Source organism: Cydia splendana, chromosome 27 (genome assembly GCF_910591565.1).
Source record: "Cydia splendana chromosome 27, ilCydSple1.2, whole genome shotgun sequence".
NCBI classification, from domain to species: domain Eukaryota; kingdom Metazoa; phylum Arthropoda; class Insecta; order Lepidoptera; family Tortricidae; genus Cydia; species Cydia splendana.
This window is the reverse complement of record NC_085986.1, coordinates 8,603,018-8,630,935: the sequence shown is the minus strand read 5'-3', so window position 1 is coordinate 8,630,935 and position 27,918 is coordinate 8,603,018. Positions and strand designations below refer to the sequence as shown.

At 42.2% G+C, this 27,918-nt stretch overlaps 1 protein-coding gene across 1 annotated transcript; it reads right to left on the bottom strand.

Annotated features, from left to right (window-relative positions):
- Positions 1 to 496: 496 nt before the first annotated feature.
- On the bottom strand, positions 497 to 27,841 carry LOC134803714 (zinc finger protein 16-like). Its single transcript, XM_063776520.1, has 8 exons — positions 26,525 to 27,841; positions 25,179 to 25,320; positions 17,382 to 17,562; positions 16,564 to 16,671; positions 14,708 to 14,888; positions 12,230 to 12,382; positions 3,555 to 3,653; positions 497 to 1,095 (listed from the first exon to the last, which is right to left on the bottom strand). The coding sequence occupies exons 1-8, from the start codon at positions 27,725 to 27,727 to the stop codon at positions 877 to 879; spliced, it is 2,286 nt and encodes a 761-aa protein (XP_063632590.1). The 5' UTR covers positions 27,728 to 27,841; the 3' UTR covers positions 497 to 876.
- Between the last annotated feature and the right edge of the window lie 77 nt (positions 27,842 to 27,918).

Sequence of the window (27,918 nt, the reverse complement as noted above, 5' to 3'; positions counted from 1 at the left end):
CGAATGGGGTTATTTATAACATCTGTCAAATCTCACAAGCTGCATCAGCAGCAACCATTCGGTCTTAACCATCATTTTAACATTTATTTTTACTAGCAAGAACCAAGCTTCAGACAAGAGTCTCTAAATTTTTATGGTCAACCATTTTAGCACGAAAACCTAGAAAACGACTAACACAACGAGTAATTACTTTTAACAGTGTTTTTTACCCAATTTCTCTCTTCCCTGTATGTTTCTGCAGCTCTTTAAGCACGCTGTACGCGGGCAGCGGGCACAGCGTACAGTTGCCATCAGATATATCGGAGCGGCCAAGGCGCTCATAAATATCTGAACACGCCTCTATTGTCAAGGCGCTAGAGTGCGTGTTCAGATATCTTTGAGCACCGCGGCCACTTCGACGTCTCTGATTGCGACTGTACTAACAAAGCTCTTAAGTCACCATTATGAACCTTATATTTTTGCAATAAGGCCTATTTTGCAAGTGTGCACTTGTGCGCGAACGCGGTGCCTCAGAGCACTGTGGTAACCGACTATTGCTCTTATTGCGACGAGATAAGGTCTATCGATGTTCAGCCAATATTGCACGAAAACCTCGAAAACGACTAACATGACACTTCTTATTAATTGCTGTCATATTAAAATATAGCCAGTTTGAAATGTGTTTTGTGATTACCCTATTTCTCCTCTATCTCTCTCCTCCTTATGCGTCTTCCCTATATGTCTCTGTAGCTCCTTAAGGGCAGTGTACTGTCTTGAACAGAGCTTGCACTTGTGAGGGTGTTAACTGACTATCCACCTTATTTAGCACGATAGGCCAAAAAACCTAGAAAACGACTAAAATGCCAAATGTAATAATGACTTTCACAGTGTCTTTTTTTACCCTATTTCTCCTCTATCTCTCTCCTCCTTATGCGTCTTCCCTATATGTCTCTGCAGCTCCTTCAGCGCGCTATACTGCCTCGGGCACAGCGCGCACTTGTGCGGGAAGGCGGACGCGTCGCCGTGCGCGCGCGCCGTGTGCCGCGCGCGAGTTGTGCTAGACGCGAAGCTGCGGTGGCATGTTTCGCAGGTATAGGGTTTTGAGGTGCTGTGAGACTGAAAATTAAGGGTTAATTAGGTCCTTATTATATCTCTCGGGTCAAATGATAGTCCCTATGACAGTTATTTAAGTCTCTTTAGGTGGGGCTTAGTTTAAAAAATAATTGTGGCATTTTCAACCAAAAGAGTACTTTATCATCGGTTGTCAATAAGACGCTATTTCCATATAGCTTCAATTTGAAATCAACCTTATCGAGAACCTACAATGTGGTGCCTTTTGGTTGAAAACGTCACAATAAAAGAAATGTTTTTTTTTTTCGTATTTTTATTACTTAAGTGTTTCTAAAAATTGACACAATGTAGTGCATGATTGTTTTCCATCGTACTTTCTCGGAAACGTTCGTATTTGTCATGCTACTTCAGTCAACCTCAGTACTTTTTGTACCGACTCACTGAAATAGCAAGACACGTTCGTACGTTTCCGTGAAAAAATTATGGAAAATAATTATGCACTACATCTGTACTCCATATTAGAATGAACTGTGATAGGGACCATCATTCGAGGCGCAAAAAGATAGTTTGGTCATCTTATTTTACAGTGCTTGCAGGCGTATGGTTGCCTGTGCATAATAAAATTAATAAACTTATACCAGGCGTGGCTCACTCCGCGATTTCGTCGCTTAGCAACAAGTAGCTACAAGTACATCCATTCCACACCAATTTTGGTGGCTAGCCATAAGCCGCGCGTGGCGCTGTCGCCGCCTAGCGGTCATATCTGTCCTGATCGTATCGTAACAGACGCGTTTTGTTAGAGAGTGAATCTTCTGTACCTAGTACTATTATATATATATATATATATATATATATACAGGGTGGAAAGGCACGACGATCCTTCCCGGAAGTATTAGGTCGTTTAAGTGATACAGAGACGATTGGTAATGGTAAGAATCGTTAATTGAGTAATAAATAAAAATAGCAAATTTACTACTTTTTAACTGTGGTGACAACCCTATAGCATGTGCACATCACGGCTATAGATTAAGGATCTCAGTCGGGAAAGCTCGGGACTTTACACTTTTTTCCGATCGTTGACAGAATCGCAATGATGTATGAATGACGCATAAATGTCAAATAAATCAAATGAATGCAAAAATATTACAAAAAAATTTATTACTTTCTTAGATAATTACTTTTTGCCAATATTTAACACTATCTTCTCTTCACATACGGTGTTCAAATGTACCTCCGTGTCTTACAACGCCGCCGCAGCCCGTGCCCGAGTATGTCGATGCACATGCGATAGTGTATGCTCTTCGTCATTTTTCCTCCGCAGAAAGCACCAATTAGCCTTTGTCTCATTTCGTCGCAGTTTCACATTCCGTTTGGTACACCATATCTTTTACACAGCCCCACAAATTTAAATAGCCACGAGCATCTAACAACGGCATTTTTATTTGAAGAATATGACATTAAAGTAAAGTTCAATGAAAATTTAATTTCAAACATCAGACGTCTTGTCTATTTCCTACCACGCAAGAAGGTTTGTTAGTTTGGTATTTAAGAAGTATTTATTCTTGATTTATTCTTAGTATTTCATTTTTGCAAGTTCATTTGGTGCATCTAACACAACCTACTTGTAATTTTTTATTATTTTAGATAGTTTCCAATTATTCGAAAATAATTTTGTGAAACGTGTTAAGAAACTAAAACCTTTTTATCAGTCAAGGAAATCATAGCTATTTATAAAACGATTGCATACTTTTGAGTGGTTCTCAATGTCACCATTTGAACTGTCGTTGTAAACAATGTTGTGGTTTATAATATTATTAATATTAGAATAAAATAACTACTTCATTCAAGTATTGACCAAGTGGAACCACTAAGAAAGCGAAAATCCTGTAACGATTCTTACCGTGTTGTAAGCAGACCTAAAAATGGTTAGATGGCAACAAATTAGCATAATTTCCTGTCGTATACTGATTATTTACAAGTAAGTTCAGTGACCCTGTCACCTGTTAGGGTTAGAACAAAGTAGTTTTTTGCATGGATGTTTAAAAGGCCATAATTTAGAAACGGTTTCCCATATTAACATAGTTTCTATGCAGAAAATATATAGCTTAGGCTAAACTATCTCCCATTTCCGGAAAGGATCGTCGTGCCTTTCCACCCTGTATATATATATACATATATATATAATTATATTATATGTAATATATGTTTAGTATTTATGTATGAAGCATGTATTTTATTTTATAATATTATTGATGTATTTTATTTACTTTTGGACATTTTGGTTAGTTTACTTTTAAAATGTTACTGTGCATTCCGTAAGTTTGTCTATCTAATTTGAATTCTCCCCTCATCTACTCGAAGGTTAGCTGGAAGAGATCCCTTACAGGGATAAGTTCGCCTTTGTACCTTTATTTCTGTAAATATTATGTAAACCTGTGTTGTGTACAATAATGTGATTACTACTACTACTACTACTATTACTATTATTCTGAGCTTGTACTCACAACTTTGAGGTGCCGCTTGAGACTAGAATTGGTCCCGAAGCTGGTCTTGCAAATGTCGCAAGTGAATGGGCGTTCGTTGCGATGTGTCCTCTCGTGCACCTGTCAAAAAATGTACTGGTAAATAATTGTGCATAGGGGCTATTCATAAATTACGTCATTTCAAATTAGGGGGGGGGGGGGGGGGGGTCTGGACATCGGATGACGGTAGCATGAAGTAGGAGGAAATGGGGCCATTTGAAGCATGATTTTTGGATGATTATAGGGGGGGGGTCAAAAATCGATGACGTAATTTCTGGACAGCCCCATATCAGACTACCTATTACGAGTAAGTAAGTTGCACATATGAGCAAAGAGAATTTATACTAGAGGAATATTGTCAAAGTAAATTAAACATCTAGTCAGTACATTTACTGCCATCTTTCGACACAAATGATTAACACTTTTAGAATGCCATTTGACTTTGATCTTTATTTTTTTACAGATATGTGTTAAATTTGTTAAATGTCAAACAGTATCGCCATCTACTCGACAATAGGCCAAAGGTATGGCGCCATGTGTTTGACGATCTTATTCTTAGTATTAAATTTGATCTGTATAATAATCCAATGTTACTATGGAATAATATTAACTTCAATAAATTGCTCTGATAATTAGATTAAGATAATATAATTATTATTATGTAAAACGTTCATAAGTGCTTGCTACTAGGCCTACATGAATAAAGTATTTACTTTTTATAGCGATACGATTTTGAACTTTAATCTATCTTATACCTTAAGACGATTTCGATGAAATTTGCTATATGGGGGTTTTCGGGGGCGAAAATGGATCTAGCTACGTCTTATCTCTGGGAAAACGCGCTTTTTAGAGTTTTTTATATGTTTTCCGAGCAAAGAAGTGTCCCAGATATTTACAGTAATTAGTAGAACAGTTTTGGTAAAATATGCATGTCGTTTTTTGCGACCGAATACTATACACCACTTTACAAAACAACACTTATGTAATTTAGAATTAAGTATTCATGCAAATAAAAAATCTTATAGTGTGTATCTTTAGGTATTTAAATAAAAATAAACAAAATCTTCCCCTCAAATGGTTCGTTAAGCCAGTTGAGGGTAGATGGAAACATTACATGATCAAATAATGTAGGTGTTCGATAGCGAAAATGGACTGTATTTAACGAAAAAAAAGGGGGGCGAAAGTAAGGTGAAATTTAGGGCCGATGGAGCAAGAAAGTTGGGATAAGTCGAGATAAATAGTATGAAAGTTAAACCTAAAGTGTGTATATGTGTAGACGGAGTTACCTTTGATCCGGAGACTGTGGGAGCCAAATCGTTGGTCACCGTTGAAGACCGCTGGTGGTGATTCTGGCTTTCTGTCGCAAGCTAGAGGAAGCGTAAAATCGTTACCTGCAGTCGCCCAACTTAGACCTCTGATTTTCCCTTCCACGGATGAGTTCGGCTTCCTCCGGTACACAACACTGATACTAATGAATTAATGTCCTAAATGGTAGTAGTGCTTTGAATAAAGTGCGAAAATAAGCGAGAGCAACGAGAGTAGATGTGAACTGGTGGTAGGTTTTTGACACACTGGCTCTGTCAACTGTATGACAGAGCAACAGTTTATTTTTTTAAATGTTTGAATTTTAACTGTGACAAAGTGTTGCCACAGTGAACGCAACAACTATTCTAAAGGTACGAATGGCATAATTGAACATTCCGCCCACCAAAATACACTAGTATTTTGACTAGACGAAAACAAAGACGATAGAAGTAAACTTAGAAAAAATAATACTAAGACTATACAAAAATAGACGACACAATGGTAGCGCTCGAAGAGCGATTAAACGGGTAAGGGGCACAGCTTGACCACGGGTCGTTTGTACAGTCCGGTAGCTGTGCGCACCGTCACCACACGACAAATCCCGTCGGACCCGGGATGAGTGTCGACAATGCGACCCAGAGGCCACTTCATGGGCCCTGTCTGCTCGCTGACTACGAGCACGAGAGTACCGATTTGGACGTCAGTTTGTTTGTCGTGCCACTTCATTCGCTGCTGCAGAGTATGCATGTATTCTTTTGACCACTTGGTCCAAAAGTCTTGGTGCATTTTCTGCAGCAACTTCCACCGTTGAAGTGGGCCCAGCCGAACATCCGAGAGATCTTCCTCGGGTACGACAGATAAGGGCTCCGTCGTGAGAAAATGGCCCGGAGTGAGGGCCGATAAGTCATTAGGATCGGTACTAAGAGGAGTCAGGGGTCTTGAATTAAGAAGAGCCTCAACCTGAGTCAAGATTGTTAGGAACTCCTCGTACGTCAACCTCTGGCTACCGATGACTCGAGCTAAATGTGTTTTGACAGCCTTGATACCGGCCTCAGCGAGACCTGAGAAGTGAGGGCTGCCTGGCGGATTAAACTCGAATTTAATCTCGCTATGCGTAGCAGCATCTCCTACGAGACGTTGCAGAATATTGCTCGCACCGACAAAATTCTTCCCCTGGTCGGACACCAACCGATTACACCGACCACGACGCGCGACGAAGCGGCGAAGCGCGGCGAGAAACGCGTCTGAGGACAGCTCAGTGACGAGCTCCGTGTGTACAGCCTTCGTCGAGGTGCACACGAAAACGCAAATGTAACCCTTGTAGGTCTTATTGCCTCGCCCGCGACCCAGAGCTATGTCAAAAGGTCCACCGAAGTCGACAGCAGCACTCAAGAACGCTTTGAGCTGGGCTACCCGATAAGACGGCAAGTCGCCCATGAACGGCGCAGGAGCACCGAGTGGTCGAACACGGAAGCATTTCATGCATTTTGACGTGACTGCGTGGATAGCTCGCTTTGGGGACAGTATCCAGAAATGCTGCGCCAGCAAATTATGAAGCGTTTGGACGCCTGGGTGCATGAAACGCTTATGGTACTCGTCGATCAAGAGGGAGGTAAGACGATCGTCGCGAGGTAGCAACAGGGGATGTTTAACATCGAATTCGAGAGAAGCTCGCGACAGGCGTCCGCCCACCCTCAAGAGACCCGCGTCATCGAGGAATGGAGACAATTTCTTAAATGCCTTCGGGAGAGAGTTCAAAAGATTGTTTTTCACTTTCTCGATCTCCGAAGCAAAGTGGTGTTGTTGAACAGAACGCACGAGGAACATGAGCGCCTGTTTAATCTCCAGGGGTGTTAAAGGGCCGTCCAACAAGTTGTTGGGCGTCTTTCGATTTCTCACGTTGTGCACGAAACGAAGACAATAGGCGAGGACACGTTGGAGTGTCGTCAGTGCCGAGAACTTAGTCATAAGGTTGTCTGTCCACGTCTCCTGCACTGAGACAGTGAGGACTGTCACCTTACGCTCTTCATGTAGAACATCCACGTCGACTAACAACGTTGACTTAGGCCAGTCAGGCTTGTCCAGCACGAGCCAAGATGGACCCTTCCACCAGTTACTATGGTGGACCAGGTCGTCCGGCAAGAGCCCCCGCGACCCACAGTCGGCTGGGTTGTCGCCAGTCCTCACGTGTCGCCAACAATCGGGAGGAATAATTTCCTGAATGTGGCTCACGCGGTTAGCCACGAAAGTTTTCCACTTTGAAGGGCAAGACTTTATCCAAGTCAACGCAACGCTAGAGTCAGACCACGCCTGTACCTTATCGATTTTGTGGAGAGGCTCCAGAGCTGTTGCGACCGACTCCACCAGGTCTGCAAGCAGTACCGCGGCCAGCAACTCCAGACGCGGTATCGACAACTTACGCAGGGGTGCCACTCTCGATTTACCACAGACCAACTGGACGTACTGCGTTCCGTCCTCGCCTGTCGTTCGGACGTAAACCACCGCGCAAAACCCTCGCTCTGAGGCATCGCAGAACCCGTGAACTTCGAGCGAAACGAAGTCCTTGACCATACGACGCGGGACCGACACAGACTTCAGAGAGGGCAGCTGCGCTTTGTACTCTCGCCATTCGGATGCAAGGTTCTCTGGCGCGTCGTCGTCCCATGAGACACCTGAGACCCACAGCAGCTGCATGAGGTACTTCGCGAAGAACGTCACAGGTGTGAGCAGGCCCAGAGGGTCAAAGATCCGAGCAATCTCTGAGAGGATGGTACGTTTAGTGCACCGACGATCTTCGACAGCGACTTGAAAGGTGAAGTCGTCCGCCTGAGGTAACCACGAGAGGCCAAGAATTTTTAGAGAGATGTCCCCAATGGAGTTGAACTCCCGAAAGTCCTCAGAATACAAGTCTGAGGAGGGGACACCGTCGAAGAACTCCTGGTGGTTCGACGTCCACTTCCGCAAATGGAAACCGCCAGAAGCTAATATCGTCGACAACTCCGAACGAAGCTTCCGTGCTTGTTCGACAGAATGCGCTCCAGATACCACGTCGTCGACATAGATGTCGCGGTCTAAAACTGCTGAACCAGAAGGATATTCTTCCCTCGATTCCCTCGCCAACTGGGCAATGGTGCGGAGAGCTTGGTAAGGAGCGGACGAAACGCCGTAAGTAACGGTCAGCAGCCGATAGTCCCGGACAGGCTCATTGACAGACGGACGCCACAGGATACGCTGATATTCAGCATCTTCCGGGGACACTAAAATTTGTCTATACATTTGCTTGACGTCGGCCGTGAATACAACATTATGCCACCGAAAACGAAGGAGCAAGTGGAAAATGTTGTTTTGCAGCTTCTGGCCTGGCAGTAGCGCATCATTTAGCGAGATGCCTCGGCTGTCCTTGGCACTGGCGTCAAAAACGACCCGGAGAGGAGTACTGGTTGACGAGGGCCTCAATACTCCATGGTGGGGAATGTAGAAGAACTTCCCCACATCCACCCCCGGAGGGTCACACTCCTCAAGGTGGCGACAGCTTTCGTAGTCCTTCATAAAGGCTACATAGTTTCTATAGAAGTCGGAGTTACTCAGTAACTTCCGCTCCAGCGACGAAAATCTCTTGAGAGCGATGGCTCGAGAGCCCGAAAAGGTGGGTTTATTGGAATGGTCAGCGAAAGGTAGAGGAACGACAAATCTACCTTCTTCTGTGCGACGAAAGTTAGCGAGAAAATATTCTTCGCACAGCTGATCCTCCTTCGACAAAATGACGGTGTTCGGAGAGCTGACATCTTCCAACTCCCAAAATCTCTTAATAGAGTCGTCAATCGATAACCTGCCCACGACCAGTTGACAATTGTTACCACGGAACCGAGGACGACAAATGTCCGTAGCACAGTCGCCTGCGTCACCCATCAAAATCCACCCGAAAATGGTGTTGAGGGCAGTCGCCTGGCCAGGGGCCCCATGGGTTAACCCAGGGCGCAACGAAGAAGCGAGAATGTTAACGTTCAGGAGCAAGTCAACAGGTCCTGGAATGTGCCAATGAGGGTCAGCCAACTCTAAGCCCCTGATATGGCGCCATGATGAGACATCAACATGATCCGTTGGCATTTCCGGACAAATTTTTGGCAACAAATAAGCCTCTACTGAAATAGCGGTATCAGAATTTCCAAGCCTGGACGAGACGGTACATGACAATGTGCCACCGGGCCTAGACACCACTTCACCAATACCAGTCACGACATGCTTTCCATATTCTGCCCGGAGACCAAGCTTCTTTGCACATGCCTCGCTTACAAAATTGCAAGCACTGGCACAGTCGAGCAAAGCCCTTACCTCTACCAAGCCGCCATGGGCATTCTTCACCAAAACCTTGGCAGTTGCAAACAAAGAAGAGGCCGCAACATTACTTGCCACCATTACCAGCGGATTAGATGTGTCAGACGGATGCTTCGAGCTATTTACATCCACAGCCGGGGAGGCAGGCACATTTGCATTATTGAAATGTAACAGCGTATGGTGGGAGAAACGACACTGCTCACACCGCTGCTTTGACTTGCAGGACTTGACAGAATGAGACCCCGACAAACATAGAATACACAACTTATTTTCTTTTACACATTTAAACCGATCAGCGGGGTCATATTTTAGAAAAGTTGGACAAGATACAAGGCTATGAGCCTGCTTACAGACTACACACGTTGGAGCAGTGACCACCAAGGCCATCTTTGGCTTACTAGAAGACTTACTACTACTAGGCTGAGGAGTACTAGCAACAAAGCCTGTTGACCCTGCAGCATCTAGCGCCCGGTATCTTTTTTCAACAAAATCCTGCAATTTACTGAACTCCGGGATATCATCTGAGTTATGCTCTAATTCAAACTGCTCCTTCGTGCCCCTATCCAGCTTTGACCACAGTAATTGAATGAGTAAGAAATTCTTATCCGGCAAGTCGAAACCTTTCAAAATGGACAGATTTTCAGTGAAAACCCGATGAACCCGCTGTAAGTCACTAGCCCGGGATGCCTTCACAGGTTCACACTGAACAAGCTTGTCATAATAAGTTGTAGCAATTAATCTAATTTTATTATATTGCTTGTACAGCGCCTCATATGCTACCTTATAATTGTCATCGGTGACAGGATAATTTTTTATAAGGTCATATGCCTCATTCTGCACACTCGACAGTAAATAGTGTAATTTTTCAACAGGGGCAATGTCTGTTCGCTTATCTACTAAAGAATTGAACAACTGTATGAATGTTACCCAGTTTTCAATTTTCCCATCGAAAGCTTTAATTTGTAACTTCGGCAACTTCGGCAAGACCGGCTGCGGCGTCCCCGACACCCCGGAAGCCGCAGCAAAAGCCTGCTTCCTATTCTGCAAACGCGATCTCACTGCCCTAACCTTCGAGTCGAACATCGCGGTATGGGAACAAATCTCGCGGTGCTCGCTTCGCGGAGCAGTACTTAAAAGCTTTATTTGAGCTTCATGAAAGTTTTTCGCAATTGTACACAATTCACTCTCGTCACACAAAGCTAATTCAGCATCCGACAACATTTGCAAATACTCTATTCTCATTACCTGATAATCACGAGCAATCATCACCGTGTCTACACCAGCATCATCTTTCTCTACAGACTTATCACCACCTCCCATATTAATAAACACAACACTACACAAAAATTGCAGTAATTACACAAAAAATGTTCAAAACAAACTGCAATTCACTTTCCACAACTTCAATGAGTTCAATGACAGACAGCTGACAGTTGACACTTGACAATTATGAAAAATGTTGCCAGCGCAATTAAATAAATGACCGAATGATTTTATTAAAGCACCACTACACGACCAACTTTCTTGCTTACCCTCAAACTTTTTATTAAGTCTACCCTAAATTTTGAATGTAAAAGATGACAACACAATTTCGACTAAGCAACTATGAGTACCAAAACGAGAAACGACAAACCATAGGTACTTTATCAAAATATGCGGATCGAAGGCCAAAATGTTCGATAGCGAAAATGGACTGTATTTAACGAAAAAAAAGGGGGCGAAAGTAAGGTGAAATTTAGGGCCGATGGAGCAAGAAAGTTGGGATAAGTCGAGATAAATAGTATGAAAGTTAAACCTAAAGTGTGTATATGTGTAGACGGAGTTACCTTTGATCCGGAGACTGTGGGAGCCAAATCGTTGGTCACCGTTGAAGACCGCTGGTGGTGATTCTGGCTTTCTGTCGCAAGCTAGAGGAAGCGTAAAATCGTTACCTGCAGTCGCCCAACTTAGACCTCTGATTTTCCCTTCCACGGATGAGTTCGGCTTCCTCCGGTACACAACACTGATACTAATGAATTAATGTCCTAAATGGTAGTAGTGCTTTGAATAAAGTGCGAAAATAAGCGAGAGCAACGAGAGTAGATGTGAACTGGTGGTAGGTTTTTGACACACTGGCTCTGTCAACTGTATGACAGAGCAACAGTTTATTTTTTTAAATGTTTGAATTTTAACTGTGACAAAGTGTTGCCACAGTGAACGCAACAACTATTCTAAAGGTACGAATGGCATAATTGAACAGTAGGTTAAAGTCAGGTAACCAATAAATGTTATAACTACAAAAAAAATACAAAAAATACAAAAATTTTATTTCGTTACCAGGTATAGATGTCACATAGGCTTAACAAAACAGTTTCACATAAAATATTACAATTTGGTTAGCAGTAGCCCTCACACTAGGTCAAGCCTGTGTCGTGAGGACTCTAGGAAATTCCAGTAGATTTATCAATAAGATGATGCGAAAAAAATACAGATAAAAAGCGAATTTACAAATATAAAACAGCTAATATAAATTAAACTATTTTTAAAAGCTAACAAACAATCTATGTTATTAACTTATTATTATAAACTTATGGTATAAGCTGTGCGACCGTGGTAGTGTGTGTGTGAGTGTGTTTGTGTGTGTGAGTGTGTACGTGAAAAAGAGATGTTGTGCTTACTGCAAAGGTTTCAATGTATCTTCTGTTGCCTGGTATGAGAGAGAGATTAACCACATACGAACAATGGTCTGAAATTCTTTGACTGTCATATCTTGTACATTGAAGCGTTTTGATATGTGGTTATAAATAAACGGGTGGAGGAATTGTGGGAAGCGTCTTGCATAAGGCGTTCTCGTCTTATTTTGAGGGACGCGGAAGATCCTTTTACTGCGGTACGATGCGAAACCGGGCGAATTTAATGTGTTTCGATGCATTATCGTGGCTCCGAAAATGTACAAATTGTTTGTTTACTTTTATTTAAATACCTAAAGATACAGACTTGTAGTAGGTATAGCACTGGTAGGTATAGTAGGTTTTTACCTGTAAATTGTAGCTCTCGAAGAAGCCTTTACCGCAGTAAGTGCACCTGTACGTGGCGCCCCTGGCGGCCCGCTCGTGGCATTTCATATGCATCTTCAATAACGCCTGCGACCCGAATTTTTTTGAGCATTGCTCGCAGCTTTGGGTTTTTTCCTGCAGAAAAAATGTAACCAAATGTTAACATGAAATTACATTTATACTTATACCTACTTATACCTACGAGTATTATATAGGGCATACGCGGTAAAGCGCTAGATTGGATGAAGTCATATCTCACGTCACGACAACAATATGTAGAAATAGAACACCTTGAAAACCAAACCAGAACATTACACAATATCCAATCCAATATACGATATATCGAGAACTCAATCCCACAAGGAAGTGTCATAGGGTGCATCCTATTCCTCATTTACATAAATGACCTTCCAAAATCCACTGAACACAAAGTTGTTATGTTTGCCGATGACATATCGATCTTATTCCAATGCCCAGATAACAATAGCAGCAGTTCCTACATACAACAAACTTTTAACTCAATAACTCATTGGCTCAACGATCACAACCTCATAATAAATAATGATAAATCAAAATTAATCCAATTCAGACCAAGACAAAAGCAACCGCTAAACCTCAACACTGTAATAAACAACCTAAATATTGAAGAAGTACCCGACTGCACCTTATTGGGCCTTACACTGGACAGCCATTTGACATGGAAAAAACATGTAGAAAAAATTATAAATAAACTTGCCCGATTTGTGTATGCACTTAGCGTATTGAAGTGTAGCACTACCTTAGAGTGTGCGCTGGCGGCGTATCACTCGCAAGCAGTCGCATGGCTACGCTACGGGCTTCTTTTGTGGGGCCACAGCACCGACATTCAAAACGTTTTCATCATGCAGAAAAAATGTATCAGGATCCTAGTAAATATACATCCACCCCACAGCTGTAGACCACACTTCAAAAATCTTAACTTACTGACCCTCCCCTCTCTGTACATTTTGGAAGTAGCTACATTTGTCGGAAAAAACTTACATTTATTCCAATTTTGTCAAAACCCTCGACGTCAACACTACATAAAACTCCCGGAGCCTAAACTAGAAATATACAAAAACGGACCATACTACAGAGCCATAAATGTTTATAATAAAATCCCCACATATTTAAAAACAGACTCAAACTTCATAAACCGCCTTAAAACTATGCTGATGGATAAATGTTACTACTCAATAGCCGAATTTATGGAGGATGATACTATGTAAATAAATAAATAGTAACTTGTACATATAATATAAATATAATGGTATTATATTATAACATATTTTATATTAATACAAACAGTAATAAGTACTTAAAACGTAATGTAGTAGTCCTTGTTTATAGGTAATAAGATTCAAGTATTCGTTAGAAGAGGCTGTTACAACTTAAAAGTGCAATTTAGAAAATGTATAAGTATTATAATATCGAAACCTAAGTATAAGTCAGTAGTAATAATAACCAAAACTGTGAAATTGTGAACCATAAATTTTTGCTACACCCTTTCTAGGGTCCATGTATATAACATCTGTACTATGGTACGCAAATAAAGATCTCTTATCTCTTAAATACCACTAACTGGCCACCGGCCAATAACTGGCCACCCTAAACTACAAATGAATTCTATTCAGCTATAAATAGAATTCATTTTAGTATAAGGTTTCAATAATTAGCCAGCCTTCAATAACTAGCCACCTTATACTGAAATGAATTCTGTTTATAGGTGAATGAATAGAATTCATTTTTAAATTAGGGTGGCCAGTTACTAACAGGTGGCCAGTTACAGGCGAATTACCCTATGTCTTCTGTCGCGCTCACTAGATTGTTACTTTTACAAGCTTTTTTTTTACTTGCAATGTACCTAACTATGTATGTACGGGTCAAATCTTGCAAGTTAAATTTGACCCACTTCCCGACTTCCAATGAAGCTGAAAAATTTCATAGGTACACATGTAAGTCGGGTGACAATGCAATATTATGATACCATCGAGCTGATCGGATGATGGAGACAGGAGGTGGCCATAGGAACTCTGTGATGTGATAAAACAACGCAACCAAATTGAGTTTGGGGTTATTAGAATAGGGTATTTTCCTACTAGTCAAATCAGTTACTTTTTAAGAACTGTCAAAACGATTTGCTAATATGGAATTTATATGAAACATTACATCGTGACGTCACCATCAACTCACCTACTTTTTATACTATATCCGATTTATTAAATAGAACTTGTGTTTAAAAATAACTCTTATCTGTGTTTTTCTAATAATTATCTGGTGCTTTATTTCATGCATGGTGTAAAATAATTTATTTTAAATACAGTATAATACCCTATTGTCTCGATGAGTATTAGTTGCCTGTGGAATGAAAAGTACAGTCAGCGACAAAAACTGGTACCATAAATGATTTTTTTGCCAAAAACTTATTATTTTTTGACTTACTAAGTGTGTGTCCCTGTGTTTGGCCAGAGAGTGCGCGTACTTGAACCGCTTGGGGCACTCGGGGCAGGCGAAGCCGGGCGCCGCGCCGGCCGCGTGCGCCGCCATGTGCGCGCGCAGCGCCATCCACCCCGTCACCGACGCTTTGCAGATCTTACACTCGCGGACTCTAGTCGGGTGGTATCTGGGGCAGAATAGATATAACTCCGTTGATGGATTCATGAATTTTTCAAGGATTGTCTGAGCTGCAAGTAGCTTATCATTCAAAACTGCACTTTGAAAATATAACTTTAAAGCTGGAAGCTATTCTATTAGCCTTTTTACTACTGGTAGTAGAGACAGCCATCTTGTCTGTGCGGGGTGTATAGTCTGTAGATTCGTAACAGACCCCGAACTGCTAATCCCTTGTCTATTGTTAAGTAAAACCGCACGTGCTACTTACCTGCAAAAAAGGGTCTTAATTATTCTAATTGGCACCTGAGCGTAGGCTAGCCCAACGCTAAAAAAAACCGGGCAAGTGCGAGTCGGACTCGCGCACGAAGGGTTCCGTACCATAATGCAAAAAAAAAACGAAAAAAAAAGCAAAATAAAAAACGGTCACCCATCCAAGTACTGACCACTCCCGACGTTGCTTAACTTTGGTCAAAAATCACGTTTGTTGTATGGGAGACCCATTTAAATCTTTATTTTATTCTGTTTTTAGTATTTGTTGTTATAGCGGCAACAGAAATACATCATCTGTGAAAATTTCAACTGTCTAGCTATCACGGTTCGTGAGATACAGCCTGGTGACAGACGGACGGACGGACGGACGGACAGCGAAGTCTTAGTAATAGGGTCCCGTTTTACCCTTTGGGTACGGAACCCTAAAAACCAGTGTAGGTGCGCCGATAACGCGCCTTTGTTACGCATCTGGATAGCACATTTTAGACTGGTTCGACTCGCCAGCACTCAGCAACCGTAAAGAATTACACGACCCTTTTTTTTACAGGTAGAGGCACGTGCGGTTTTACTTAACAATAGACTAAGGATTAGCGGCTCGGGGCCAGCTACAAATCTACAGACTATAACAGTCTATGAGGTTTCACATCCACAAAGCACTGGAATATGGTATTTTCCTACAAGTCAAATCAGTTACTTTTTTAGAACTGTCAAAACGATTTGCTAATATGGAATTTATATGAAACATTACATCGTGACGTCACGGTCAACTCGCCTACTTTTTATATTTCTATCCGATTTATTAAATAGAACTTGTGTTTAAAAATAACTTCTATCTGTGTTATTCTAATAATTATCTGGTGCTGTATTTCATGCATGGTGTAAAATAATTTATTTTAAATACAGTATAATACCCTATTCTTTGTAATTACCCTGACGTTCAGGGCTATTTTGTGATACATCAGGTACGGTCACGGAGCCATGACAAATCCTGAACTTAATTTATATCCCATCTGAACTAGAATTTGGCAACCATATAGAGCTCAATTCTTTTTCCGGGGAAGTCAACAACGACGCATACATATTCTTAATATTGAACTCAGCTCATTTCACATTTATGATTTTGATGGAATAAAGATAAGATAAAGATATTTTATTGTGTTAATAAAGGTGTTTAAACTACTTACATAATTTACTTAACTTACTAGTGTGAACTGTATCACGGTGGGTCAGGATTCGCCACTTTACTTTTACTTTTTTTTTTACTTAGGATATCATTACTTTTACAGAAATTATTAGTATTCATCATAGTTTATTTCGCAACTATTTTTTTTTCGCAAAGGCGATAGGCGCCTAGTGTATAAATCAAAACAGTTTTTTGGAAAATAATACAAATCACAAAATTAATGAACACTTACTTCTGCCGATGATTTTTGAGACTGTTCTTCACTGAGAACACCTTGTCGCAGTCCTTACACGGGTGCACTTCACCCTCTGCACCATCTTTCACTTCCTGGGCGTTCATTCTAAAAAATAATATTTTATTATACTCTGGCAACCCCAAATTGTCAGTAGAAAAAGGCGCAAAAAAAGGACAACCCTACGCGTCTATTTTTTTAATTTGCCGCCTTTTTATAGGGTAAATCGTCAATTACTGGCCACCAGCTAATAACTGGCCACCCTAAACTAAAAATGCATTCTCTCTCTCTCTGTGGCCGCTCCGTCATGACTGAAGATCGTGGCCATCGGTGGATGTGGATGAAAAATGAATTGTATTCATCTATAAACTGAATTCATTTTAGTATAAGGTTTCAATAACTTCAATAACTAGCCACCTTATACTAAAATGAATTCAGTTTATACTTATAGGTGAATAGAATTCATTTTTAGTTTAGGGTGGCCAGTCACTAAACAGTGGCCAGTTACTGACGAAATACCCTACTACACCGTGAACAGTTTTATGACAAGTTTACACAGATATTTTGTTACAAATAAATACGACATTGATGTAACAAAGGCTGTGTGTTTACTGTCTGTGGTAGCGGCGCCCCCTGATGATGATGATGATGATAAGCCTTGTTATTCTGAACTTCTCTTTTGTGTGAGTGCTAGACATGTTCTTGTTTGTTATAATATGTCACGAAGCTCAGTTTGCCTCTTGGCATAGGCCTCCTCTAACATTTTCCATTGTGACCTGTGGCGCCCCCTACGCATAGTTTAAAAGCACATAAATTACCTTTCAATAATCCTAGCTTCTCTCTTCATACTCTTCTTGAGCTCTCTCTCTTTCTCCATCCTGTGTCGCGTCTCACTGGTCAATCCGAATGTGTGCCATTTCGTGTGGACCAGGAACCGCTTCGGGTGTCTGAAGAGGAGGCTACAGTGGGAACATTCGAAGTAGGTCTTTGGATTTGAGCCTGGAATACAATAATTAATTTAATTAAAAAAACCGGCCAAGTGCGAGTCGGACTCGCGTTCCACGGGTTCCGTACATTAAGTCCGACTCACGCTTGACTGCACATTTCTAATAGGTTTTCCTCTCATCTATAGGTAAAGAACTATTTTGTGTATTTTTTTCAAAATTTTAGAGCCAGTAGTTTCGGAGATAAAGGGGGGCGAATGGTAAATTTTTGCCTATTTTCTAAAATAAATTCTAACCTATTTATTTATATTATAAAATATATATATATTTGAAATTGTCAAAATGAGCTCTTTCATTTGATTTATAACACGATATAGTTTGTAAAACTTTATTTTTTAACTTTCTCATTGTTCAATTATGCCATTCGTACCTTTAGAATAGTTGTTGCGTTCACTGTGGCAACACTTTGTCACAGTTAAAATTCAAACATTTAAAAAAAATAAACTGTTGCTCTGTCATACAGTTGACAGAGCGAGTGTGTCAAAAACCTACCACCAGTTCACATCTACTCTCGTTGATCTCGCTTATTTTCGCACTTTTATTCAAAGCACTACTACCATTTAGGACATTAATTCATTAGTATCAGTGTTGTGTACCGGAGGAAGCCGAACTCATCCGTGGAAGGGAAAATCAGAGGTCTAAGTTGGGCGACTGCAGGTAACGATTTTACGCTTCCTCTAGCTTGCGACAGAAAGCCAGAATCACCACCAGCGGTCTTCAACGGTGACCAACGATTTGGCTCCCACAGTCTCCGGATCAAAGGTAACTTCGTCTACACATATACACACTTTAGTTTTAACTTTCATACTATTTATCTCGACTTATCCCAACTTTCTTGCTCCATCGGCCCTAAATTTCACCTTACTTTCGCCCCTTTTTTCGTTAAATACAGTCCACCTTCGCTATCGAACATTTTGGCCTTCGATCCGCATATTTTGATAAAGTACCTATGGTTTGTCGTTTCTCGTTTTGGTACTCATAGTTGCTTAGTCGAAATTGTGTTGTCATCTTTTACATTCAAAATTTAGGGTAGACTTAATAAAAAGTTCGAGGGTAAGCAAGAAAGTTGGTCGTGTAGTGGTGCTTTAATAAAATCATTCGGTCATTTATTTAATTGCGCTGGCAACATTTTTCATAATTGTCAAGTGTCAACTGTCAGCTGTCTGTCATTGAACTCATTGAAGTTGTGGAAAGTGAATTGCAGTTTGTTTTGAACATTTTTTGTGTAATTACTGCAATTTTTGTGTAGTGTTGTGTTTATTAATATGGGAGGTGGTGATAAGTCTGTAGAGAAAGATGATGCTGGTGTAGACACGGTGATGATTGCTCGTGATTATCAGGTAATGAGAATAGAGTATTTGCAAATGTTGTCGGATGCTGAATTAGCTTTGTGTGACGAGAGTGAATTGTGTACAATTGCGAAAAACTTTCATGAAGCTCAAATAAAGCTTTTAAGTACTGCTCCGCGAAGCGAGCACCGCGAGATTTGTTCCCATACCGCGATGTTCGACTCGAAGGTTAGGGCAGTGAGATCGCGTTTGCAGAATAGGAAGCAGGCTTTTGCTGCGGCTTCCGGGGTGTCGGGGACGCCGCAGCCGGTCTTGCCGAAGTTGCCGAAGTTACAAATTAAAGCTTTCGATGGGAAAATTGAAAACTGGGTAACGTTCATACAGTTGTTCAATTCTTTAGTAGATAAGCGAACAGACATTGCCCCTGTTGAAAAATTACACTATTTACTGTCGAGTGTGCAGAATGAGGCATATGACCTTATAAAAAATTATCCTGTCACCGATGACAATTATAAGGTAGCATATGAGGCGCTGTACAAGCAATATAATAAAATTAGATTAATTGCTACAACTTATTATGACAAGCTTGTTCAGTGTGAACCTGTGAAGGCATCCCGGGCTAGTGACTTACAGCGGGTTCATCGGGTTTTCACTGAAAATCTGTCCATTTTGAAAGGTTTCGACTTACCGGATAAGAATTTCTTACTCATTCAATTACTGTGGTCAAAGCTGGATAGGGGCACGAAGGAGCAGTTTGAATTAGAGCATAACTCAGATGATATCCCGGAGTTCAGTAAATTGCAGGATTTTGTTGAAAAAAGATACCGGGCGCTAGATGCTGCAGGGTCAACAGGCTTTGTTGCTAGTACTCCTCAGCCTAGTAGTAGTAAGTCTTCTAGTAAGCCAAAGATGGCCTTGGTGGTCACTGCTCCAACGTGTGTAGTCTGTAAGCAGGCTCATAGCCTTGTATCTTGTCCAACTTTTCTAAAATATGACCCCGCTGATCGGTTTAAATGTGTAAAAGAAAATAAGTTGTGTATTCTATGTTTGTCGGGGTCTCATTCTGTCAAGTCCTGCAAGTCAAAGCAGCGGTGTGAGCAGTGTCGTTTCTCCCACCATACGCTGTTACATTTCAATAATGCAAATGTGCCTGCCTCCCCGGCTGTGGATGTAAATAGCTCGAAGCATCCGTCTGACACATCTAATCCGCTGGTAATGGTGGCAAGTAATGTTGCGGCCTCTTCTTTGTTTGCAACTGCCAAGGTTTTGGTGAAGAATGCCCATGGCGGCTTGGTAGAGGTAAGGGCTTTGCTCGACTGTGCCAGTGCTTGCAATTTTGTAAGCGAGGCATGTGCAAAGAAGCTTGGTCTCCGGGCAGAATATGGAAAGCATGTCGTGACTGGTATTGGTGAAGTGGTGTCTAGGCCCGGTGGCACATTGTCATGTGCCGTCTCGTCCAGGCTTGGAAATTCTGATACCGCTATTTCAGTAGAGGCTTATTTGTTGCCAAAAATTTGTCCGGAAATGCCAACGGATCATGTTGATGTCTCATCATGGCGCCATATCAGGGGCTTAGAGTTGGCTGACCCTCATTGGCACATTCCAGGACCTGTTGACTTGCTCCTGAACGTTAACATTCTCGCTTCTTCGTTGCGCCCTGGGTTAACCCATGGGGCCCCTGGCCAGGCGACTGCCCTCAACACCATTTTCGGGTGGATTTTGATGGGTGATGCAGGCGACTGTGCTACGGACATTTGTCGTCCTCGGTTCCGTGGTAACAATTGTCAACTGGTCGTGGGCAGGTTATCGATTGACGACTCTATTAAGAGGTTTTGGGAGTTGGAAGATGTCAGCTCTCCGAACACCGTCATTTTGTCGAAGGAGGATCAGCTGTGCGAAGAATATTTTCTCGCTAACTTTCGTCGCACAGAAGAAGGTAGATTTGTCGTTCCTCTACCTTTCGCTGACCATTCCAATAAACCCACCTTTTCGGGCTCTCGAGCCATCGCTCTCAAGAGATTTTCGTCGCTGGAGCGGAAGTTACTGAGTAACTCCGACTTCTATAGAAACTATGTAGCCTTTATGAAGGACTACGAAAGCTGTCGCCACCTTGAGGAGTGTGACCCTCCGGGGGTGGATGTGGGGAAGTTTTTCTACATTCCCCACCATGGAGTATTGAGGCCCTCGTCAACCAGTACTCCTCTCCGGGTCGTTTTTGACGCCAGTGCCAAGGACAGCCGAGGCATCTCGCTAAATGATGCGCTACTGCCAGGCCAGAAGCTGCAAAACAACATTTTCCACTTGCTCCTTCGTTTTCGGTGGCATAATGTTGTATTCACGGCCGACGTCAAGCAAATGTATAGACAAATTTTAGTGTCCCCGGAAGATGCTGAATATCAGCGTATCCTGTGGCGTCCGTCTGTCAATGAGCCTGTCCGGGACTATCGGCTGCTGACCGTTACTTACGGCGTTTCGTCCGCTCCTTACCAAGCTCTCCGCACCATTGCCCAGTTGGCGAGGGAATCGAGGGAAGAATATCCTTCTGGTTCAGCAGTTTTAGACCGCGACATCTATGTCGACGACGTGGTATCTGGAGCGCATTCTGTCGAACAAGCACGGAAGCTTCGTTCGGAGTTGTCGACGATATTAGCTTCTGGCGGTTTCCATTTGCGGAAGTGGACGTCGAACCACCAGGAGTTCTTCGACGGTGTCCCCTCCTCAGACTTGTATTCTGAGGACTTTCGGGAGTTCAACTCCATTGGGGACATCTCTCTAAAAATTCTTGGCCTCTCGTGGTTACCTCAGGCGGACGACTTCACCTTTCAAGTCGCTGTCGAAGATCGTCGGTGCACTAAACGTACCATCCTCTCAGAGATTGCTCGGATCTTTGACCCTCTGGGCCTGCTCTCACCTGTGACGTTCTTCGCGAAGTACCTCATGCAGCTGCTGTGGGTCTCAGGTGTCTCATGGGACGACGACGCGCCAGAGAACCTTGCATCCGAATGGCGAGAGTACAAAGCGCAGCTGCCCTCTCTGAAGTCTGTGTCGGTCCCGCGTCGTATGGTCAAGGACTTCGTTTCGCTCGAAGTTCACGGGTTCTGCGATGCCTCAGAGCGAGGGTTTTGCGCGGTGGTTTACGTCCGAACGACAGGCGAGGACGGAACGCAGTACGTCCAGTTGGTCTGTGGTAAATCGAGAGTGGCACCCCTGCGTAAGTTGTCGATACCGCGTCTGGAGTTGCTGGCCGCGGTACTGCTTGCAGACCTGGTGGAGTCGGTCGCAACAGCTCTGGAGCCTCTCCACAAAATCGATAAGGTACAGGCGTGGTCTGACTCTAGCGTTGCGTTGACTTGGATAAAGTCTTGCCCTTCAAAGTGGAAAACTTTCGTGGCTAACCGCGTGAGCCACATTCAGGAAATTATTCCTCCCGATTGTTGGCGACACGTGAGGACTGGCGACAACCCAGCCGACTGTGGGTCGCGGGGGCTCTTGCCGGACGACCTGGTCCACCATAGTAACTGGTGGAAGGGTCCATCTTGGCTCGTGCTGGACAAGCCTGACTGGCCTAAGTCAACGTTGTTAGTCGACGTGGATGTCCTACATGAAGAGCGTAAGGTGACAGTCCTCACTGTCTCAGTGCAGGAGACGTGGACAGACAACCTTATGACTAAGTTCTCGGCATTGACGACACTCCAACGTGTCCTCGCCTATTGTCTTCGTTTCGTGCACAACGTGAGAAATCGAAAGACGCCCAACAACTTGTTGGACGGCCCTTTAACACCCCTGGAGATTAAACAGGCGCTCATGTTCCTCGTGCGTTCTGTTCAACAACACCACTTTGCTTCGGAGATCGAGAAAGTGAAAAACAATCTTTTGAACTCTCTCCCGAAGGCATTTAAGAAATTGTCTCCATTCCTCGATGACGCGGGTCTCTTGAGGGTGGGCGGACGCCTGTCGCGAGCTTCTCTCGAATTCGATGTTAAACATCCCCTGTTGCTACCTCGCGACGACCGTCTTACCTCCCTCTTGATCGACGAGTACCATAAGCGTTTCATGCACCCAGGCGTCCAAACGCTTCATAATTTGCTGGCGCAGCATTTCTGGATACTGTCCCCAAAGCGAGCTATCCACGCAGTCACGTCAAAATGCATGAAATGCTTCCGTGTTCGACCACTCGGTGCTCCTGCGCCGTTCATGGGCGACTTGCCGTCTTATCGGGTAGCCCAGCTCAAAGCGTTCTTGAGTGCTGCTGTCGACTTCGGTGGACCTTTTGACATAGCTCTGGGTCGCGGGCGAGGCAACAAGACCTACAAGGGTTACATTTGCGTTTTCGTGTGCACCTCGACGAAGGCTGTACACACGGAGCTCGTCACTGAGCTGTCCTCAGACGCGTTTCTCGCCGCGCTTCGCCGCTTCGTCGCGCGTCGTGGTCGGTGTAATCGGTTGGTGTCCGACCAGGGGAAGAATTTTGTCGGTGCGAGCAATATTCTGCAACGTCTCGTAGGAGATGCTGCTACGCATAGCGAGATTAAATTCGAGTTTAATCCGCCAGGCAGCCCTCACTTCTCAGGTCTCGCTGAGGCCGGTATCAAGGCTGTCAAAACACATTTAGCTCGAGTCATCGGTAGCCAGAGGTTGACGTACGAGGAGTTCCTAACAATCTTGACTCAGGTTGAGGCTCTTCTTAATTCAAGACCCCTGACTCCTCTTAGTACCGATCCTAATGACTTATCGGCCCTCACTCCGGGCCATTTTCTCACGACGGAGCCCTTATCTGTCGTACCCGAGGAAGATCTCTCGGATGTTCGGCTGGGCCCACTTCAACGGTGGAAGTTGCTGCAGAAAATGCACCAAGACTTTTGGACCAAGTGGTCAAAAGAATACATGCATACTCTGCAGCAGCGAATGAAGTGGCACGACAAACAAACCGACGTCCAAATCGGTACTCTCGTGCTCGTAGTCAACGAGCAGACAGGGCCCATGAAGTGGCCTCTGGGTCGCATTGTCGACACTCATCCCGGGTCCGACGGGATTTGTCGTGTGGTGACGGTGCGCACAGCTACCGGACTGTACAAACGACCCGTGGTCAAGCTGTGCCCCTTACCCGTTTAATCGCTCTTCGAGCGCTACCATTGTGTCGTCTATTTTTGTATAGTCTTAGTATTATTTTTTCTAAGTTTACTTCTATCGTCTTTGTTTTCGTCTAGTCAAAATACTAGTGTATTTTGGTGGGCGGAATGTTCAATTATGCCATTCGTACCTTTAGAATAGTTGTTGCGTTCACTGTGGCAACACTTTGTCACAGTTAAAATTCAAACATTTAAAAAAAATAAACTGTTGCTCTGTCATACAGTTGACAGAGCGAGTGTGTCAAAAACCTACCACCAGTTCACATCTACTCTCGTTGATCTCGCTTATTTTCGCACTTTTATTCAAAGCACTACTACCATTTAGGACATTAATTCATTAGTATCAGTGTTGTGTACCGGAGGAAGCCGAACTCATCCGTGGAAGGGAAAATCAGAGGTCTAAGTTGGGCGACTGCAGGTAACGATTTTACGCTTCCTCTAGCTTGCGACAGAAAGCCAGAATCACCACCAGCGGTCTTCAACGGTGACCAACGATTTGGCTCCCACAGTCTCCGGATCAAAGGTAACTTCGTCTACACATATACACACTTTAGTTTTAACTTTCATACTATTTATCTCGACTTATCCCAACTTTCTTGCTCCATCGGCCCTAAATTTCACCTTACTTTCGCCCCTTTTTTCGTTAAATACAGTCCACCTTCGCTATCGAACACTCATTTACCCCCCAAAAGTGGCCCCAATGCTTAAAATTCATTTGTTTACGTTACATGTCCGTTTTTGGGTCACTAATTTACATATGTGTATCAAATTTCAACTTAATTGGTCCAGTAGTTTCCGAGAAAATAGGCTGTGACAGACGGACAGACGCACGAGTGATCCTATAAGGGTTTCGTTTTTTCTTTTTGAGTTACGGAACCCTAAAAAAAAATAAAGTAACCCCGCGTGTTCCTATCTCTCTCGCACGCGTATAATTATATTATTGTACCGCTCGCACAGTGGCATTGACCGCCGGCATCATGGGCGGGACAACAATATAATTACGCGCGTGCTGATAGTTCCACTACTTGACGTTAGATGTCGACTACGAACGAAATAACGCGCGCTTTGCTAAGAAAACTGATGTATGGAGTTACCACTCTTTCTTTACTTATATTACTCTATGCACACACGCGCGCACGCACGCAAGCCCGCACGCACGCACACACGCACGCACGCACCTACACTAATCTTACCCTTTTTCGCAGCTTCCTTTGCTACTGCAACATTATTCTCTTCAACTATAACAGCGTCCGCGTCTAAAACATCTCTTGGTATTGCGTTACTGTCTTTGAGGAACGGCGGACTCTCGCTTTCGTCGCATACCACCGGCTCCACCTTTAAGTAAGAAAATAACTAAGTGAATGTTTGAAATATTTATAGTTCATCTTTTCTAGTAGCAAGAAATTAAGAATTATAGAATTAGTAAAGTACAATATTTACGATTATAGAGATTATTTATAAATTCTTTGGGTAGTTTAGTGTTATTTACCAATATCTTTTTGACATTTTGCTGGGGCCAGCAGTGCAGCCCACCAACAACATCACCCAACGTTAAGGTACAAATAATGAATTTATATAAAAATTTTGCTTAACGCGTTAGTATTGCCATACAACGTGGCAATGCGGCCAGCCTTCTGGGCACACTGCCCATCGGCAGTGACTTGGGGGACGTTTTTTATTTATAGGCGTTTTATTTTAAGTTTATTTAGTTTAGAGATAGTTTGTATTATTATTTTTAAGCTAATTTAATGTTTTATATTTATTGAATCGTGTTGTAATAAATCTTTCTCCCCCATTTATAACGCGGTAGACACATTATTATCATTAAATATGTGTACACAGTTCGACACTTTAAAGCTCTTTAAAGTGTTTAAAGTAGGTGTGTGTTCTTTAAAGTGTTTGTGTTGTGTGAAATTGAATTGCTTAATTATGAGTAGCATAATTCGGCAGAAACTGGCCACTGTTAGTAATTGCCCACTGTTAGTAATTAGGCCTAAACTAAAAATGAATTCTATGCACCTATAAACAGAATTCATTTTAGTATAAGGTTTCAATAACTGGCCACCTTATACTAAAATGAATTCTGTTTATAGATGAATAGAATTCAGTTTTAGTTAAGGGTGGCCAATTACTAACAGTGGCTAGTTACTGGCGAATTACCCTATATTATTTGAAATAAACATATTTTCAAAAACTCATTCCAATTACAATTTTCTTATGTAAACAACACAAAAGCAAATTGAATAAGCTCAACAGTAAACTCAAGAAGGATAGTGTTGTAGTTACTTAAATAGGGTCATTGTGCTAGTTTTTGTCCACTTGACGAAAAAAATTGAATATAAACCTTCATTGTTGCACAAATTTGGACTTAATGCAATCCTTAATATCTAAACAATATCTACATAAAAAAATATATTTCGCAAGTAGCAAATTATAAATGAAATGTATTATTATACTGATTGTTATTAAACTGACACCGGACAGTAAACTGACACAATTACCCTACATTGTAGAAAACAAAATGCATGAAAAAGAGTACCTTTACTTGGATTACACCTTCAATAATCTCTTTCTTGATCTCAACTTCTGCTAGTAAGTCTTCTTTCTCTGAATCAGATCCATTGGACACTCTCCGTCTCTCCTCTTTTTCAGTCTGGTTATTATTCATAAGACTCCGTCTTAAAGGTGCACAATGAATTTCACTCTGTATTTTATGTAGTTCCGTTTCATTGTGTGTTTTACTTAAATCATCTGGCAATTCATTTATACCAGTTTTCTTTGTTTTAGTATGATCTTCCTCCAGATTTTGTAGTTTTGTATTTGAATCTATAGATTTTTTCGGGGAGATTTTGCTGGTCATTTTTAGACCATGGTCTGATTTCGTATCTTTCAGTTCCAATCGGGATCTTAGCAAAGTATTGGAATTAGTATCATGTGTGTTTATTTTATGACTTAAATTAATATTTGTGCTTTGTAAATCTTTACTATTATCTATTCCATGTGATTTCGTGTTTCTCATATCAAAACTTGATTTGTTTAATGCATTAATTAAAATAGATTCAGTATTTACATTTTTTAATTTTTTAGGTGTATTACTTATAAGTATATCCTCAATAAGTTTCACTGTATTCTCTAAGCTTTTTCGTCTATTACTGTCTATTATAGACTTTTCTGGTACTTTTGTTGAATCATGGCTGTAGAATGGATTTTCTTGTACTGTATTATACTGATCATGATTTGTATCCATTCCTAGATGTTTTTGGAAGGCTTTAGGATGTAATTGAGGTATATTTATTGGTACCTTCCGACTGAGACTCTCTCTGTAATGCAAGTTGTTTAAATCGAACTTTTTGCTTTCAGTATTATGGTAATTCATCAAACTAGGCCCGTGTTCGGTGTGTGTGTTTAAATTCATGGGCAGAATGTTATTTTCAAGACTGCCTGGTGTCGTATTATGTGGTAAATTAGGATTTGGATGGACATAGTTTGTTTGGTTCATTTGATGATAGTTTGGGAAAGGGCTCATGGGATGCCCCATATTTAAAGGCGAGTGACCGAATCGTCGATAATCCGGTATACCGTAGACCGGAGCAGCAGTTTCAGGCGCTTGTTGAGGCATTTTGGGCAAGTTACCCAAGTTATGCCCTAAATTCATTGGATTTGACATTTGAGTCATATTCACAGGGATTCCAATATTTATAGGTACATCGTTCGGCCCGAAAGGCCCACTGTTGTGTAACATAACTAGGTCAACACTCAAATAAACACACTATTTAGATTGAAACTCCATTTTGTGAGTTAAAATCGTAAAGTAAACACGACCGCAAACAGAGTAGAAAGCCATTTTGACATATTTCTCGTCCACCCAAAAACCGGTGATAAATAAGGGTTAAGGATTGACTTTGTACATATTATAGATTCCGGTTTATTAGA